Source organism: Parambassis ranga, chromosome 18 (assembly GCF_900634625.1).
Source record: "Parambassis ranga chromosome 18, fParRan2.1, whole genome shotgun sequence".
Classification (NCBI taxonomy): Eukaryota; Metazoa; Chordata; class Actinopteri; family Ambassidae; genus Parambassis; species Parambassis ranga.
This window is the reverse complement of record NC_041038.1, coordinates 9,208,697-9,227,443: the sequence shown is the minus strand read 5'-3', so window position 1 is coordinate 9,227,443 and position 18,747 is coordinate 9,208,697. Positions and strand designations below refer to the sequence as shown.

The window sequence follows — 18,747 nt, the reverse complement described above, 5'->3', positions numbered from 1 at the left end:
TTCACTCTTTTCTTTCTTTAAGGGAGTTTTTTTTTTTTTTTTTTAACACCTCATCAGACGAAGGTTGCCAGACTAGAATACACACCCAGCCTCTCACTGCGTGTGGAAAAACTGCAGAGTGGAACACACTAAACAGCAACATTGGTAGAAATATTCGCACATATTCAGCTTTCTGTGTGTGTGTGTTAGCAGTAATAAAAGCAAATATCAGAGGCTGTGTTTTCATGTGATGCATCTCAGGCCTCCTCTTTGCAGTCTAACCTCTCATTTTCTACAGTTTCCTACTTTAAAACCACAATTTGCTCTGAGTCAGAAACCCGGAAATGGTGAGATGGGAGGGAGGAGGAGGGGGGGGGGGGCTCCTCGTGTGTGTGTGTGAGACACAGAGAGACAGAAGCAGAGAGTGTGTGTGCTCCGCTCGGCATCACGGCGCAGGCTGATTCACCCGTTTGTGGAATATCGATCCGTATCGATCCATGAGGATATTGTATTCCAGAGTAAACTTTGCGCGCGGCTTTCTGGAGAATCTCACCTGTTTTTTTTTTTTTTTTTAATTTGTTCATTCATACGCGCTGACAACTTGAATCAACACCAGGAGGAAAACAAGTTACACGCAGAAGAATGCGCTGCCGGGCTGCCGGTGTGCAGCGTTAAACGTGCCGAGGACGTTTGGTTTGTTTCACACGTTACACAGAAAGAAAGAAATCCAGAGACGCAGAGATGACCGTGAAGCTGGACTTCGAGGAGTGTTTGAAGGACTCTCCGCGCTTCAGGTAAGAGACTCACCTGTGCGTAAAATGACAAGGGATAATGGATGTAGCCAATGGGCAAAAAGAGGGAGCAGAGCTTCCTGTTCATGTGGAGCCAGTGTGGCTCCAACAGTGTTCATTTTCCAATACATGTCAAGCCTTGTCCTGTCACTGAGACTCTGAGCTGCTTCATCATCCACAACAGGTTTGAAACTTGTCATTAAGCTGGCCTAACTTCAGCCTGACGCCCTTCCTTTGTCCATTCAAATCTCATTCATTAGAGCTGCTGTGAACCACGCTGTCATTATGCCCCTTCTGCAGACACTACAGTTAATTTCCTTTCAACATCAGCATCTGGTGCAATCGAAAGGGAAGTGTCACTACGTTGGTTTTGCACAACACAGAGCTTGGCAGAGTTTGGGTGTGCCTTCATCGGTCCTGGCCTCCTGCCTGCAGAGGCTGTGGCTCCCTCTCTTGCAGCTGATTTGGCATATTTCAATCCTCAGTCCCCCCCTCTCTGTCTCTCTCTCGCTCTCTCTTGCTCCTACTCTGTGTTGAAATTATGAGGCCTGCTCAGTGGTGGAAAGTCTGAGCTGTGGTGAGGTCTCATGTCAGGACACAGAGGAGGAAGGAGAGAGGAGGAGGAGGAGGAGGAGGCATGTCAATCAAATTGGGGGGGAAAAGTCAAAGACAAACCTATCTTGACAGCCACTTAAATGTGGTACCTCCTGTTGCTAGGTAACCAAGCAACAGGAGGTGGGAGGGCAGCAGGAAGTGAGTCGAGATGTGCTGAGGTGATCAACAGGAGACAGGAAGTGTGTGTTCTGTGGAACCACCACGGCGGAAACTCTGCTTTAGCTCAGTCTTCATGTGCTCTCTCAGACGTGAAAAGGATGTGCCTGTTTTTTTTTTTTTTTTACAATCCTCCTCCTCTGTTTGTTCTTTTCTCTCCTTAGCTGGTCTGTTATTTGGTCGTATTTCAAGAGGACATGACCTCAGACTTTGATTCAAACCTCCCCTGCACTAACAAACACAAACACTTACTGTCTGTCCAGGCCTTCCTTTCGCTCTCTCGCTCTCTCTCCTCTCTGCACTCTGTCTTCCTCTCTGTCTCTCTGTACTGTTGGTGGAAGGCAGCGGAAACCACATGGTTCGAGCTGTTGGTGTGAGAGGAGACAGCAGAGCAAGCAGAAAGAGAGATACTGACTGTCACGCCAAAAAAAAAAAAAACAACCACGCACAAGACTTATGAAGGGCTTTTGTTTGAGACGCTGGGTGATTTTAAATTCTGCTGAAGGTCACAGTGTTTCTAAAAATACTGAAGACAGCACGGCTAAATTACAGCGAAGACGCCTGAGGACAGAAATAGCGGCAGCCTTGAAAAATGTGGAGTAATTCAATTCAAATGCTGAAACTTCACTGAGCAATAAAACAACAAAAAGGGTTTTTGTTTGTCGTCTGAACATTTGAAAACCACTCGTATGTTAAACCTTAAAAATAAGCATATAAAAAGTGTCATTTTTGACATTTTGTGAGTGTTTTTAGGGTGGATGTGTCATATATTTTAGGCATAAAGCGCCCATTATACAGCGTGAGGACCCTCTTTTCAGAGATGCACAATATTATAAATCATCGGTGTCTGCAGATATTGAGCCTAAAAGTCAATGTTGTTCATCGGCAAATTAAATGGACATGTTGGCAGAAGTGTCAGAAGCTGCTAGCATTGTCGCTGCCTGCTTCTGGTAGCTCAGCATTAGCATTCCTTCAACTCCTTCCTTGGAAAAATCCAATGCCATGCATCTCTCATACAGTGTATACTGACAAAAACACTGCGTGCCACCTCAGTCTTAAGGCCTTTGCTCTCAGTGACTTTTTAACTGTTCCAACCATGAAACAGGAAGTTGTTTTAGGGTTACAGATACCCACAAAAACTGGTACACAGGTCACAAGTGGCAGGAATGACTACATGTTAAAAGGTGTCGGGAGGGGTTGTGTTAAATTCAAATTAAGCTCGATTAAACAGAGATTCTATCTCTATTAAGTGATTAACAAACAGAACCTTTCACAATAAAAGCCTCCTTTACACCAACAAGGTTTCTATACTGTTTAATATTGTTCTTCATGTGTGCATGTGTTTGTTTCAGAGCTGAGATTGAAGAAGTCCAAAGCCATGTGAGTGAGCTAGAGACACGACTAGACAAGGTAAAGACACCTGATGATGTATAGTTCCATGATGAGTCACTGCTCCACTTTTAAAATGTTTCCTTCACTGCACCAACAAACACACAAACACACACACACATGTGCACCTTCTTCTGATGGTAAGAGGAGTGAGAAGTGGGCGTCTGCGGTCGAGGTGTATTTCACCTGACGGACAGCAGGAAGTAGCTGCAGGTGCTGCTTCCCCATCATATTGTCCAGGAGAGAACTACACTTTTGTTCTGCTCGGCTGTGATATAACCCATATTCCTCATTGTGCGATTGTCTTCATGCACGTTGGGAGTTTCATGTTTATTGATGTGACAGTCACATGCTGCGTTTCTGTTCCCTGACGATACTGAACGAGCTAAAGTGTGAAGATTATGACTCTGCAGAGCGTGTCTGCACCTTAAGCAGTGTATCAAAAAACATCTTGGTTCATGTCGCCTGCTAAGCATCAGAAAACTGGATTGACTGGGTTTAAAAAAAAACCTCTGTGTGGGCGCCCTTAAGCAAACACGTTCCCAGGCATAGTGCTGTTACCGAACTTAAACCTTACTGTCACAGAGAGAGATGGATTTTTCCCCAAGATATTACCAAAAAGGAAGCGTTCTGTTTTGGTTTGAAACACTGTCGTGTTTGAACATGTCTGATCAACAAACTGATAAAAAAGTGACTTATTTGGATCAGGTTCTGCTCAGGCAGGAAGAGTATTATCTCAGAAAGACGTCAACATGCTGTAAGTTCCTGCCTTTTTTAAGGCCATAGAAGAAGTAACGTTGCTATGGCGACAGTGCTTAACCATATTTTAGTTGATTATACTTATTTAACCACTGCCTTTTTTTTAGAGCTGTTGTGTTGCCACAGAAAATAATCAATGAGCTCCATAAACCTACCAGAAGGGTTGACATATCATATTTCCCATGATGCAGTTGTGGGGGTCAGGGCTAGAGCATAACTGATGCATCTGCCGAGCGCGACATCCGGACCCTGAAACTAAAGCAGCTGAATGCTGATCAGCCATCGGTCACACCATGTGCCACATGCTAGTGCTAGTCCGCTCAGGAACACTGTGCTGACAAATCACTGTGTTACAGGTGGCAGCTGCTACTTAATGCTAATATAAAACTGACTCAATCCTGCACAGGAAGTGGAGGCACACATGTACGAGTCTTAATGTTTCCTGCGAGCTGTGTGGTTAACTTGAATTTGACCTAGTTTAGTTTGCTTGTTGTGTTTTTAATTAGGTTTTGTAATTTATCTGATTTGAAAATGACCGTGCCATGTGAAACTGGAGACAAATCCTCAAAAGATTCTGCAATAATTAGCTTTATAGCATCTTTGAGCACATTGTTTTACAGCATTTCTACAGATCTGGCTCACTTATTCTATTCATATTATTGATCACAACAGGTAGCTAAGAATAGTCTGATGTAACGCTTGAAATAAGTTTGTGTTCTGTGTAATTACTGTCATCATTTGAAGTGAAATGTTTACACACTGTGTTGCGTTTTGCACACAGCTTGTGAAACAATGCCAGGCCATGCTGGAGGCAGGCAGAGTCTACTGCCAGACCAGCAAGAGCTTCGTCAGCGGCCTGCGGGAGCTGGGACACCACTGCTCCGGGGACAAGATGATGGAGGTGAGAGGACGCAAAGTTATACATGTGTTGTGTTTTTACTCTCGGATAATGTCACATTTACACAAAGGAAGTGTGTAAATGTGTACTCAGACAGATGCACTGTGCTTGCAGGACTGCCTGGATAAATTTTCCAAAAGACTATCGATCATCATGGATGCACAGGGGGTGAGTCTGACGCTCTTATGGGGGTCAAACGTCACTGCAGCTCGCTTTTTGTGCGGCACATTTGCTTACACTGACAGATTTCTCCTTTCAGGAAGTGATGGAGACCACACAGAAGTCAGTCAAGACTAAGCTGCAGACCTTTGTGAAAGAGTGAGTGAGTTTTTTTTGGATTGAAACCTTTTGGTTTTGGTGCCTCTCTCCCACCAGCAACATGGTAATTTACACATTATCCTTCAGGCTGACTCACTTCTCTGAATGCCTGCCAGCTGTTAGCTTATGATCCATCTCCTCATACTTTGTCTTGCAGCCTGCTTAGATGGAATAACAAGGCAGATTAGATAAGAGAGGATGAATGATAGTGATGTGACAGCAGTCGTTAGCTGGATTTGAATCTAATCACACATTATGAATGTGATTATACCATCCAAACTCGCTGGATCATTCTCGTCATCCACACAAAAAAACGGTCAAAACAGTGGAAACGCATCATGCTCTGGCTCAGCGGATGCAACGGGATGCTTGGAACAGGGACCTATAATCACAGGTTCAAACCACTTTTTGCTTCACTTCCCCTTTCTCCAGAGATATTCGTCGGTTTAAGGATGTGCGGAAAGAGTTTGAACGTGGCAGTGAAACCTTGGAGGGGGCGCTGGCCAGGAACGCTCAGGCGCCACGGGGGAAGCAGCACGAGGTGGAGGAGGCGAGTAACGCTCTGCTCAATGCACGCAAAGCCTTTCGGTCTGAGGCCTTGGACTACGTTCTGGAGGTGAGTGCGTTACACAGTATGTGCAGAAAAACAAAGTCATGCAGCCTGACTTCACTACTGCCTACAATCAGACCTGGATAAAATATGCCTAATCTGATTATGCTGTGAATGATAGGCGGCCTGCCTTTGGGCTTCTGTCCAGGCCTGTGGTTGTGGTTGGAGCTGAAGTGGCCAGTGAGTCCACTGGTCATGGAAAATGTAACCACTGCTTCCTTTTGTTTCAGATTAATGTCATCGAGGCCAAGAAGAAGACCGACATTCTGATGGCAGTGAGTTGAAAGTGCATTGTTTCGTTTGTTGAAATCCATACATGTGTCTGTACTGCACTGGATGCTGTTTTTAACTGGATTTATTTGGGACGTCTGTTGTTTGCTTCTTGTCAGATGTTATCCCTAATGGAGGCCCAAGCCCAGTTCTTCCAACAAGGCCACCAGTCTCTGTCAGAACTGGACGAATATCGAAAAAAATTGAATGAAGAGGTAACTATTCTTTTTATTTTCACTCCTTTTTTTTGGTGGGCTAATTTGCTCTATCCCTCCTCTGCACATGTCCAAACCATCTCTGAGATTGAATAGTGGTTATATTGGTAGAAGGATGTTGGACATGGAGCTGCCAGGTGAGAGATCAAGAACAAAGCTGAGGATAGAGTTAGGTGGAAACATGATGATGATTCATGGTGGTGACCCCCGATGGGAAGAGCAGAAAGTAGAGGAAAAATTTGGATATAGGCTATACAGGCATTTTGAGTCTTTTATGCTAAGCTAGGCTAATTAAATCTTTTTTAGCCACATATTTAATTCACAAAAATTGTCATTAGCGCTTGGATGTTAGCGTTTTTTGACATTATTGTCATGTTTATGTACTTTTTCATGTGGTGCTATACAGAGATGCTATTGTATTGACATTAGCTTAGCTTATCCAAAAGCCATGTGCACACAATGCACCCATTATCAATTTTTTTTTAGCTATTTAGAAGTGATGCAGTAGTAGGATTTCACTCCTGGTTTTATATTCCACATTTCTGGAAACTATTTTTTCTCTAAACTGAGAATCTTGTGAAGTTTTTTTTTGATAACATGTTGCAGATCAAACAGTGCAGTGGGAGAAACGGGGGTGATTATCTGTCCCACTGTGCTAAAGCTTTGCCTTCATGAGGCAGGAAATAGTGTCAAAATGTTTGTTTGTTTATTGGCTTACGATAAACAAAAAGGAAGCCACGTGGTATCTTTAGCAATAAGGCTAAGGCCAAGAATGCATCCAAAAATTAAAAACAACCTCTTGCCATCTCTCTGCGCTGAGCCTGAGGAGTCACAAGCTGACATCAGACTTTCATCGTGACAGGAAAAAGTGAGCAACAACAGGAAATGTTTCACATGTCCGCGTATGTGTGTGTGAGTTCCTGTGCTTTGACAAGGGACACTGGAAAATTTTGTATTTTTTTTTTGCGCTGTCATCCTTGAGCATTAGCAGTATCACAGCAGAGTGTTATTGTGAAATAAAAGTGATTTTAAAACAGGAAATAAACTGGCCCCTTAATGATAGGAAGGAGATGAGACCGAGAAACAACAAACCTCTACACACACCAACCACGTTGTTCTTATGTTAATTAAAGAAGTTCAACATATTGTGGTTCCTGTTTCTAGTCTGCAGGAGCGATAACCAACCTGTTTTAGTACTTTTTAAAAGACAAAAAAAGAGTAGAATCAAGGAATAATGTCTCTTTTTGGTTTTACAGCACACAATGTTTGTCCTCAACGCTGCCAGGGAGAAGAGGGACATGGAGCAAAGACACGCGGCAATCAAGAAAAAGGTGATTTCTAAAGGGTTAAACCAATTTACACAGGTGTTCCCATGTAGTATGTGCTAAAAGAAGAGCTGAAAAAAAACAAGATGGACGCCTTTAGGAAGCCCAGTTTAGCTGTTGTTGGCAATACTTGCTGCTAATAACAACACACACAGTGCATATGAATCTCTGAATGTGATGCACATTGACAAAAGCAATGCATACTGCTGTTTGCATGCAAGCAGCCATCTTGGATTTTGAAGTCAGATTGTGAATTGTAGAGGGAGGGAACACACCATAAATTGCATGTCAGCAGATGGATGGCATTATGGGTAATATGTGAGCCAACTAACAAAAGTAATTGATTGACACCCTTACACAGTGACACAAAGTGACTGTATGTCTCTGATATTTGAAGGACGTGTCCTATGATGACTCCATCATGGATTTTAATGCTGACGCAGCTAATGGGATCGCCATGGAGGGCTACCTCTATAAGAGAGCCAGCAATGCCTTCAAGACCTGGAGCAGGTACTGTCCAATCCTCTACACAGAATAGCTGCACTAAACTGAATCTAAACTTTTATATGACCTTTAATTTATGAGGTTCTGGTCTTTCGTGTTCTTTCCCTGCCTCAGGCGCTGGTTTTCAATTCAGAAGAATCAGCTGGTGTATCAGAAGAAATTCAAGGTATTTTTTTTTTTAAATAAATCTCTCTCGTACACTTCAAACAATGAGTTCTATGCAAAAGCACAAAAGCACAAACATGCACGTATGCAAAAAGTGCACCGCGACGTCTGACCTGCATGTGTTTCCTGTCCGCCGCTCTTTCAGGACCAGCCCACAGTTGTGGTGGAGGACTTGCGTCTTTGTACAGTCAAGACCAGCGCTGAAAACGAGAGACGGTTCTGCTTTGAAGTGGTTTCCCCATCAAAGTGAGTGCAAGAACGACTTCATGCCTTCATGCGTGTGTGTGTCTGTGTGTTCTATGGCGGCAAAATGGAAGTTAAAATGTGTGAATTAACGTGTCTTGTGAGAATTTGTGTTTCTCGTGGGAACTGGTTGGTAACAATGTGTGTGTGTGTGTGTAGGTGCTGTTTGTTGCAGGCAGACTCAGAGAGACTGCAGCAAGCGTGGATCGGCGCCGTTCAAAACAGCATCGCCTCGGCCTTTCAGGAGCGGAGAGAAGACACACACAGCCCAGTGAGAATAAACAGACGTGCACAGAATCAACACACCTGTTATCTTCCGTTTGTGCATTTTCCATTCTTCATTCCTGTGTGTGTGTGTTTTACCAGAGACAGCGCTGCAGCTCCATGTCAGCAGGCCTTTTGGCCGGAGGAGGAGGAGGTGGAGGAGGAGGAGGAGGAGGCGCGGATCAGGAGAATGAGGGACGCAAGGCGCTGGAAGAGGTTCAGGCAATCCCAGGAAACAAACAATGCTGCGACTGCGGGGAGCCCGGTCCTGACTGGGCCTCCATTAACCTGGGCATCACTCTTTGTATCGTCTGCTCAGGAATACACAGGTACAAACACACACACAGATACACACACCTGATGTGAAATGTGTGCTTTAATAGTTCTCTGCTCTAACAGGAGCCTGGGGGTCCATTTCTCCAAAGTGCGCTCCCTCACCCTGGACTCCTGGGAGCCTGAGCTCATTAAGGTAACTCAGCAGCTACAAAAACCTCATTAAACCAAAGTGAGGATTATGACTGCACAGTGCATTATGAAATATGCTTCTATTTGTTCCCTTGCTTCAGCTCATGTGTGAGTTAGGAAACACAGTAATCAACAGGATCTACGAGGCTCGGATCGATGAGATCACCATCAAGAAGCCCCACCCCTCCAGTCCCAGGTACGACACTCAATAATGAGCCACTGTGGACTTTTGCAGTCTAAAGAATGAAGGAACACGTTTTATGTCCACCTGCTGTCTAATTGATGACATTACATGCATGCGCAGTTTGCATTGACTTCACAAAAAAGGCTGATGTGTTAAAGGATTGATAAAGAGGTCGGTCTGTGCACAGCCGACAGCTTCCTCTTCTCTCCCCTGTGCTGTGTCACAGCAGACAGGAAGTGCTAACAGGTACATGATAACAGACCGCTGAAGCGTACTCCGGAAAAAGCGCGTGCTTCATGTCATGTGAGCTTTTCAGCCTCGTCTTGTCTGAACTTACGCCACAGCATTGGTCTTTATTACTAACGTATAAAACAAGCCATAGCTGGACTTGCTGGTTTCATGTGTCCCTGTCTGACAGCTGCTGCACAAGTTGTGAAGCCAAAGGTTTTTGTTACTGGTACTATTCTTGTTTATACTTTATTTCTCTGCTCTGTCAGGGGAGACAAGGAGTCGTGGATTCGTTCAAAATATGTCGAAAAGAAGTTCATCCACAAGCTGCCCGAGACCGGCAGAAAAACCCCACTGAGGCGGTCCAGCGGCAGGAGAACCAGAGCGACCATACAGGATCGGACCATACAGCGCCCAGCTCTATTACCCAAACCCAACAGAGCCACTTTGCCTCGTTCCACAGGTACACCCTGACGATGCCAAATTAGAACCTGTACATGTTGAACCTGTGTTTGTGTTGTGGTGATCATGACACACTGTATGTCCTCAGGGCTGAGCCCCAGTGACCTCGTCCAGAAGAACAACTCAGGTTTCCACAGAGGTTAGATTAAAAAAAACAACAAAGTGTTTCACATAAATATGTCAAACTTGTTCAAATAACCCCCTGCTCCTCTCAGACTTGGAAGAGGAAGAGGAGGATCTTAGCGGTCTCCACCCGGGGGCGCTGCTGTACCGCTCGGCAGCCCTGCAGAACTTCCCTGTCATGGCCGACGCTTTGGCTCACGGAGCAGACGTCAACTGGGTCAACACGTCCGAGGAATCGAGCACGCCGCTGATACAAGCCGTCTCAGTGGTGAGGAGAGAATTCACTTCCACACTACCGTTACATTTCATATGTTGATCCAAGCCGCCTGGTGATTATGGTGAAAGTTTGAATGAACCATTTTAGTCACCTAGTTAAAGACAATTGTTTTCACCCAGAATGCCCTGGCAGCCTGCGAGTTCCTGCTGCAGAATGGCGCCAGCGTCAACCAGGTGGATAGCAACGGCAGAGGACCGCTGCACCACGCCACCATCCTGGGTCACACAGGGTAAAACACGCTCTCACACAATCATACACCAACAAAAAATAAACACACAACAATGGAAAGTGGCTGGTTCAGGATAAATACAAGTCTAATACTTGAATGGATGTTAAAGAAACAAAGACCTAGAGCTATAAAAGAGAAGAGAAACTACAGTAAACTCCTGATATGTTGCCTGAGAAACTAAATCGGAACCCAACTTCCTTTCCAGGTAAAAGTGCCTAGCTTTGTGAAACGGGTGAGAAATGTCTTACTGTGGAGTTTGCTTCCTTTGCCAGGTTGGTGTGTCTCTTCTTGAAGCGAGGAGCTGACTACAACGCCAGAGACAAGAACCAGAAGGACCCCATAACCATTGCTGTGGACAACGCAAACGCCGACATTGTCACTTTGTAAGTGTTTGAATCGATGTGCAGCCCCTACAGAAACGGCAGTGTGATAACTCAAAAGAAACTGACTGAATTGTTCTAACTTTTTTTTTTTGTCTTTCAGGTTGCGGATTGCCAAAATGAACAAAGAGATGCGGGAGATGGACGGAGCGTTTGGCCAATCAGGTCATTCAGGGGGACAGGGATCAGGAGGGGTGGTGGGTGGGACAGGAGGAGGCGGGTTAGCCCACACTAGGAAGAGTTTACAGGCTATAAAGAACCATATAAGTGGCTGGGCCTTGGGGGGCGCTGAATGATTAGGATCCATTGTCCTGATTCTTGTAAGCTATAGAGCGGAGAGTACGGCAAGTTTAGAGGCACTTTGAATCATCCTGCACTTTGAAACCCACAAAACATCCAGGCCCAGAGAGCTAGTAGGGGGGTCACTGTTGAGCTTTAAGCATATAATAGACCTCTACCAGGCCTATTGTCTGTGTATTTTGGATATTTTTCTATCCAGCACATCAAACTTGATCAGTTTTTATCTCGATCTAAAGCTAAATTCAACCTTGAGTTTGGTTCTCAAGGACAATTCTCTCCCACTGTTCTGTGAATAGTGACTCATTTCGAGCTGTTTTTATTTATCATGTTGTCAGTCAGAGCTGTGTGCTGTAGCCCTTGAGCTTCGGGTCAACATCGGGGGGGTTCTTTTCAAGCGGCAAAGTCCTTTTTCTCGTGATCTTAAGAGTTGCATCCATCACGAAGGAATGGAAATGTGTTTGTCTGCTGGTCAGTATTTGACGTGCTGTGCTTTATCGTTGTCTGTCTCTTGTTGTGTGCCTTTGTCTTCTGCCCGCTGAGAAGTCCGGCTGGCCTCTACTGCTTGTGCAGTGTGCCACCTACAGCGAACTAAGAGGTAATGTGCATGTGCATGCCATTATGTGTGTTTACGCATGCCTGTCTTGCTTTAGGGGCTACAGCTCTGTTCAGGAAGTAGTCGGTGGAGATTCAAACTTGACCGTAGCTTTCGATGACAGCTCCGTTCCCATTGAAATAAAGCATGTGTTTAGAGAGTAGCGGGGCATGTGAGGATGGATATCGCAGCTTTCAGACTCATGTCTTTCTCTCTGGTCTTTTCCAGGTGATGAAACCTACCAGGACATTTTCAGAGACTTTTCACAAATGGCCTCAAACAACCCAGAGAAGCTCAAACGCCGCAGTGCAGACCCTAAAACTTAACTTCACCTCCTCAGCCCCACTGTACAACACCACTATTCACACCAACTTTTACTCTTAAAACACATCCAGAAAACATTCTCTCTCTCACACACACACACCTCTCTGGCTACCTGCCACAGTGTTCAGTCACAGCTCAGCTGGTGCTGACTTCAGAGGGCGGATGAGCGCTACAAACAGTGAATTCTTTGTCTGAATACGTCAGAACTGAACAATTGTGTCCAAGTGGAAACACTGGAACAGCTTTATGAGAGCAGCGTGAGGTGTCTTTATGTCTAGCAGAGGGTAACATCATCCAGCTGCCAAGATTTTCCTAATTAAAACCAGTAAATCTGTTACTTTTTAACTGAAATGAGCTGTTTTACCCTTTTCTACTGAATTGATGCATGAATAGAAATGTTATTTTCTTTTTTTATTTGACATAAATTGCAATGTTCTTTTGTATTTGGCATATGTTGGTGTCTATTTTATAACTATGTGAGGTACTTCAAATAAACCACAATGCAAACTTACATTGAAGTGTTGTACGTTTGGAACGAGGCATAAAAGTAGCTTTCAAACTGCCAGCAGGGGGCGCCAACGTTCTGTGAATACATGTCCGATATGGTGAGGACTGAAATAAAAGAACAAGCTTAAAACAATCACTTTTAATCAACTTTGAATACAAAAAATCAAATTGTAAGTATTTTGTGAGGTGGTTTGTGTGGCAGGCTGGCTGTACACATATGATTAAGATCAGTAAAGTGTGGCTGATGGCGTGCCAAGAACCAGCAGGTCACGGTGACCCTGACGTGTTCTTCCAGCTGCTCTTAAAGCCAAACACACTCATTGTTTACAGAGTCAGTCTGGCTTATGGTTTACCAAAGTACAAAGTGCAGAAACAAACTGAAAATGCACTTGAGAAAACACAAGTCTTGTGCTTTGTGTAGAAAAAGAAATTCCTGAGTTGCAGCGAGCAGCACTGTGTGCATATCTATATTATAGAGTCGTCATAAGCAGGCCTCTGAAAAGTACAAGTAAACTAGGGACACTTAAAAAAACAAAAATTATCATATTACTGACTTCAATATTAAATAAAAAATAACATTTTTTCAGAATTAACAGTGAAAAAAGCTCAATTTCGAGGACTTTTGAACACTAAAATCACAAGTATACTTCCAATCTTCTGGTACTAGTAAAGCATAATAACCCTAAAATACCCTTTCATTTAATATGTGTAATTTGGTTTGCAGATATTTAATGTTCTGCCTGACATATGAAGCAACGTATCAACTGAAATGCTGACATCAACATTTAGTTACTTTTTAGTTCAACTTATCCATCAATGTTTGTTTGCTGGACCTCTGTGCATTGCAATAAACATACTAATACATGTGCTTTATGGATGGTTCACACCATCTGCAGTGCTAATTGTCTAATTTGTGCCACATACTAAATTCAAATCATTTAAATGCAAATTTATAAAATGCTGATCAGACTTACAGCAACAGGTTTACATTTAAACAGCCAAGAAACAACATTTTCCTGCTTGTTACTGTCTTTGTCGAGCAATTTCTATCTCACTCCACGTGTAAAGCAACCACATTTATATGAATAAAATACTTCAGTTAGTTTAAGGCAGACCGTCCTGGCTCCAACATCAGACGGAGGTTACCATATTGTAACAGGGTGAGTAGTTACGGCTGAGTCTCTGAGGTACTGATATGTGCAGGGTCTTCAGAAAAGTGAGCATTGCCTTATTCCATGTGTCAGATCATTCTGCAGTTTTGTGATTCATCTGCTCTAGCTCTGGATGTAAACCCTTTATCTTTGTCATGGAGGGAACGTCTTTGCGGATGCGGTGGATCAGTGCAGGAAAAGTAATGAGGCAGAGTGGTCATGGTCAAAGTGCCGAGAATGACAAAAGAGCCCGCTACCATGAAGGAGGCGAGGTAGCTGCCTGTGATATCCTTGAGCAGCCCTGACGACAGGTTAAAGGAGAAAATATTCGCATTACATCACGGGACTTATTAGCAGAAATAAACATGCTCTATACAACAGTGCAGGACGATATGAAATGTCCGGAATGCTTGCTCACATATGGAGTGTGTGAACACATGTGTGACCCGCATTACTTTGCTAATGTTTGACTAGTCTTCATTGTGCTAACTTGTGTTCATTGACTGATTTAGGTCACTTCAGATATGTGACACATGGTCACATGGCCTACACATTGACACATCTCATTAGCAAGAAACTGAAACCATGAGTTAAAGATTCCTCTGATGCTACAGGTGTAATGTTGAATACACTCCTACCTGACAGTGGCGTCCCCAGTAGTCCTGCGCCGCTCTCAATAAGCTGCAGAAGCCCGAGGCCGCCCATCATGCGCTCCACACCCACAATCATTGGCACCACTGCAAACACCAGTGAAGTCAAAGCGCCGGAGCAGAAACCATAGAGGAGGCTGATCGCCATCAGTGCGGTGTAGGAGCCAGACAGGGAGCTGACAGGCAGCAGCATGATGAACAGCCCAGCCAGGCCTGTCCACAGGCTCAGCAAATGAATCAGACGAAAGTGGCCCAGGCCAGAGAACCAGCCGGAGACCACGCGGCCCAGAATGTCCGCAGCGCCGGCAGCTGACATGACAAAAGCAGCTTGGTACTCAGAGAAGCCAGCTTGGCGGCTGTGGGCCACCAGGTGGAAGTATGGCACAAAGTAGCCGACATTAAAAAGGGTGACGGCAAGAGTATAGGTGATGTAAGGCCTCTCAAAGAGCAGAGACAGCTCCAGGTAGGAAGAAACTCGCCGCAGCACATCACCACATGATGACGATTTACTCTCTGAATCCACCTGTTGGGAGAAAAATACAAGCTGTTATCCTCACATCATTCCATTTCTTCTTCTTTCTTCTCACTACTCTATTCTGTCTACCTGTGCTGGAGGTTTGACGCGCTGCTGTGGGCGGATGAGAGCCCCGCATGGCACAATGTTAAGGCTGAGGCCCCCGAGGATCAGAAGGGCGCCCCGCCAGGCGTACATCTCCACCAACAACTGAAAGAGTGGGTTGAAAGCAAAGGAAGAGAGACCAATGCTGGAGAAGCCCAGTCCCAAAGCCAGGGTACGCCGGCGGGTAAAGTTAGCCATGACTGTGGCTACCATGGGAGTGAAGACCAGCCCCCAGCCCAACCCTGGAGGATGGAAGATTGGAAGAACAAATTGACTACTTGACTAATTACATTTTTACTTCCACCTAATTAAATATATATATACTATATATACTATAACTTAGGAATGAAACAACAATGAATCACTGACACTGATGTTGAGGAACTGGACTCTCCCAGTCATTGCCTACCTGAAATTACACCCATAGTGAGATAGAGGTGAACAAGACAGGTGGCCTGAGAAGCAAGTATGAGGCCAAGTCCGGCGAGAAAGCCCCCCATCATCACCACAACCCTGGCATTAAAGGCATTACACAAAGCAGCACCCAGTGGACCTGCAGAACACACACACACACACATGTTTAGACATCATTCTAAACATCACATTTTTACTGTGAAGATGTGGCTTACTGAAGAACTGCTGTGCTGCCAGACCAGTTGATGAGATCCATGAGATGGCCTGAGCACTCTCCTGAAAATACTGGACAAACTCCACAAAGAAGATCCCCAGGCTGCGCATCAAGCCGAACACAAGGCTCGTGCTGATAAACAGGGCGACAACCAGGACCCAGCCCCAGCCTCCATCTGGACCCTCAGCCTCATCATCATCATCATCATCATCATCCCGGCTTTCTGACTTGGCCTTAAGGTTGGTCATATCTGAGAGCGCAACAAAATCAAATAAAAATACAGGAGGAGAGGGAGACAAACGCAGAGCAAGGAAGAGAACACGAAGTGAAAATGCAACAGTGAAAAAAAAAAGTTTCAGATCCTCTCTGTGGCTGTCAGAAGCCAATAATGATTAACTTTCTCCAGGACAATAAATTCCCAGGTCGTGCCGTATGTGTGACTCAGCTGCTTTACAAGTATGAGTTAATTTGACAGCAAGATATAGGTGAAAGGTGGCAGTGTCTATGAATGGGCAATGATCAAAAATTTACTGAAAGAGAACAGAAAAAATCAGGAAATTGTATTCTGTGACATCCACCATGACACTAATTGTTCTAAATAACTTCTTAAAGCAAGCTTATATTTTGAAAAAAAAATGGTTAAAAACACATACTGTATCTTAGAGTTCCTTTACCAATACAATAACTGAAGTGCTGAGAACATTATTTCTCATTTTTCAGAGTAAAAATAAATGATCAGCCACACAGCGATAAGCCGATCACATGACACATGACTGCACAGTCAGCAGCACACAAAGTTCCTCATTTGACACAGAAAACAGCTTATCTGCTGTTGCATAAGGACACATACGTTGTATGGATCAGGTCACATAATTATTACAATAATTCTGACTCTTAGTTAGTTTTAAAAGTAACCTCCTATACAGAACTGAGCAGGCATCAATGAGAACAGATGTCATTAAATCAGAGGCCTGGAGGTGAGCTTCAAAGCAAGCAGAAACAGAGGGTGATGAGAGGAAATGTGCAGAAAGGCTAAATTTCTGCCAAACAACAAACAAACAACAATAACATAGTGTGTTTGTGGCAGTGTTCAGAAGCACTATAGCTTATTACTAAATACATTTGAGTAATCATGATAATGTTACAATAAAATCTAAATTCTGATTTATTTATAATTCGATTTAAATCGTGTTTATAGGTCTTGTTATGTTCTTTGTTGTTTGTGTTGGCTGCACAATTAATACACACACCTCGTGCCCTCTTTGACACATCTCCACATTGCGCCTGCGCACTGACGCGTCTATTAGAAACAGAACGCCGTATTTGTTTTGTATATTTACATCATGTTTATGTGTTTCTAAGCCAGAGTTCCACCGTGTGCCAACGAGGTCTGTGCTACAGCGCCTTAAGTAAAGTTGTTTTATCGTTTAATGTGGGAAAATAACCATTTAATTCACGATTTACACCGTTTAAACGGGTCACCAAGCTTCACAGTGCTGCTGTTCGTCACTCGACACTCGACACGACTCACCCTCCGTGTGTCAGCTTCGTCCAGGGCAGCACATGGTCCACAGTGGTCTCCAGGTTCACTGTGGTAAACTGTATTTTTTCACAAAGCACTACAGTGTCACAGTGTGAGCTGCTGCCCTCAGAGGAAACAACCGCCGGCTGAGCCTGAATCTACGCATGCGCGGTTTGTACAGAGACGCGTTCAACGTCAAATTCAGGCCCCCAAATTTTCAAAACTTTCCTTTTTAACCACTAAATTACAATTTTACATGGTTGATCGATATCTTTTTTTTTACCACAAGAAATACGCCGCCTCCTTTATGTTTCAATGATAAAATAAAGTTTAAAATTGTGAATAATTATTATGAATATAGGTGTAGTATAATGTTAGTGTTTAAGATAAGACCATAATAAATGAACAGATAAACGTTGGGGGGAATTTTATTTAATATGGCTGACCTTATTTTAAAATGTGGTTATTTCTGCAGAATAACAAAGACTGATCTGCAATTCCACTAAAAGACCTCCAGGTGGAGCCATAAATGGCTTTTATTTTTTTTACAGGCACAGTCTAACATGAAAATAACGTTAAAACATAGAGCAAGGTGGTAGATCACAACAAAATTCTGTAATAATAAAAAAATATATAAGAAGACTAAGATTAATGGGGTGACAGATGATAGACTTTTCTTCACAGACATCAGAGATCTGAGTCCCATGTAGCTGTAGCCTACTACTGTACTCTTTCCTGCAGAGGTCTCAGAGAAATGAAATTGCATTTGAGAAGAAGGAAGCTTTGCACTGCATATTTCTTTTTATTAACAGATGTATGGATCCCTGAATCAAGTGTTTACAGTCTCATGGGTACTTGAAGGTGACACATGAAAGTAAAGGAATGTAGAAGCTACACTTTTTCAAACAAGACACACACACACTGAAATTGATTGTCTGTATATGTAGGTTGTTGATTGTTTTTTAATTTATATTTATGTTCCCTGGAAAAACAAAGTGAGTTTCAGTAAAATTACTGTGAGGGTTCCAGGAATGCTCACTTCATGAAATGAGCTCACACATCCCATTTCAGAGTAACTGCCTGAAACTGTGTGAACTGATTTCCAGGGTGACCTCTGTATCATAGGCCCAAATTTAAAAACAAAAAACAAAAAAAACGATATGAAGTGTGTAAGAGGGTGCAGAAGGTTGGAAAGTCCCCTCAAACTTCCAATGTTTGTCTGCTGAGCTGAGACAATGCACTCAGCTAGCCACAACTCATCAGGGAGCAGGAAGCCGGGATGACAGAGGGTGGGAGAGTTCAGCAGGAGTCTGTGGCCCCCTCAGGAAGTACCAGCAACCTCACACACGTGTTGTCGGCTGGCAGTGTAGAGTGCAGAGTATTAGAACCCAGGAGGAAACAGGTGCCCTCGGCTTCATTGTTTTTACAATAGCACCAAGAAAAAAAAAGCAAATCTAGAAAATGGCGGGACAGAACTAAGCCAACAGAAGATGTGATTCATGGTAGATAAAAGCTGCTAATGAGAGGAAGGAAGTGCAGGGAGGACAAAGGCTCAGAGAGAAGAGGCTTTTTTATATTACTCATAAATAAACCAAACACCAAATG

The 18,747-nt window shown here is 43.7% G+C and overlaps 2 protein-coding genes across 2 annotated transcripts; one reads left to right on the top strand and one right to left on the bottom strand.

Annotated features, from left to right (window-relative positions):
• The first annotated feature begins 383 nt into the window (after positions 1-383).
• Positions 384-12,576, top strand: acap1 (ArfGAP with coiled-coil, ankyrin repeat and PH domains 1). The gene is made up of 23 exons (XM_028429148.1): positions 384-773; positions 2,894-2,951; positions 4,471-4,590; positions 4,702-4,755; positions 4,847-4,905; positions 5,338-5,521; positions 5,746-5,790; positions 5,905-6,000; positions 7,257-7,331; positions 7,723-7,835; positions 7,944-7,995; positions 8,140-8,240; positions 8,397-8,508; positions 8,604-8,830; positions 8,901-8,970; positions 9,068-9,162; positions 9,648-9,841; positions 9,929-9,979; positions 10,056-10,231; positions 10,360-10,469; positions 10,742-10,852; positions 10,953-11,014; positions 11,970-12,576. Exons 1-23 carry the CDS (start codon positions 721-723, stop codon positions 12,065-12,067), a joined length of 2,316 nt encoding a protein of 771 aa, XP_028284949.1. The 5' UTR covers positions 384-720; the 3' UTR covers positions 12,068-12,576.
• A 120-nt stretch (positions 12,577-12,696) lies between these two features.
• On the bottom strand, positions 12,697-17,299 carry slc16a13 (solute carrier family 16 member 13). The gene is given in 7 exon segments (XM_028429171.1): positions 12,697-13,868; positions 13,870-14,024; positions 14,362-14,896; positions 14,978-15,234; positions 15,402-15,545; positions 15,622-15,870; positions 17,152-17,299. Coding segments are annotated over 6 exon segments (1,389 nt in total). The 5' UTR covers positions 15,869-15,870; positions 17,152-17,299; the 3' UTR covers positions 12,697-13,817.
• Between the last annotated feature and the right edge of the window lie 1,448 nt (positions 17,300-18,747).

Excerpts from the sequence above, each read along its gene's own strand:
- acap1 (XM_028429148.1), top strand. The coding sequence starts at position 721 with ATGACCGTGAAGCTGGACTTCGAGGAGTGTTTGAAGGACTCTCCGCGC. Across the intron at positions 6,001-7,256 it reads GAAAAAAATTGAATGAAGAG|CACACAATGTTTGTCCTCAA; the intron begins GTAACTATTCTT and ends TTGGTTTTACAG. Across the intron at positions 8,241-8,396 it reads GAAGTGGTTTCCCCATCAAA|GTGCTGTTTGTTGCAGGCAG; the intron begins GTGAGTGCAAGA and ends GTGTGTGTGTAG.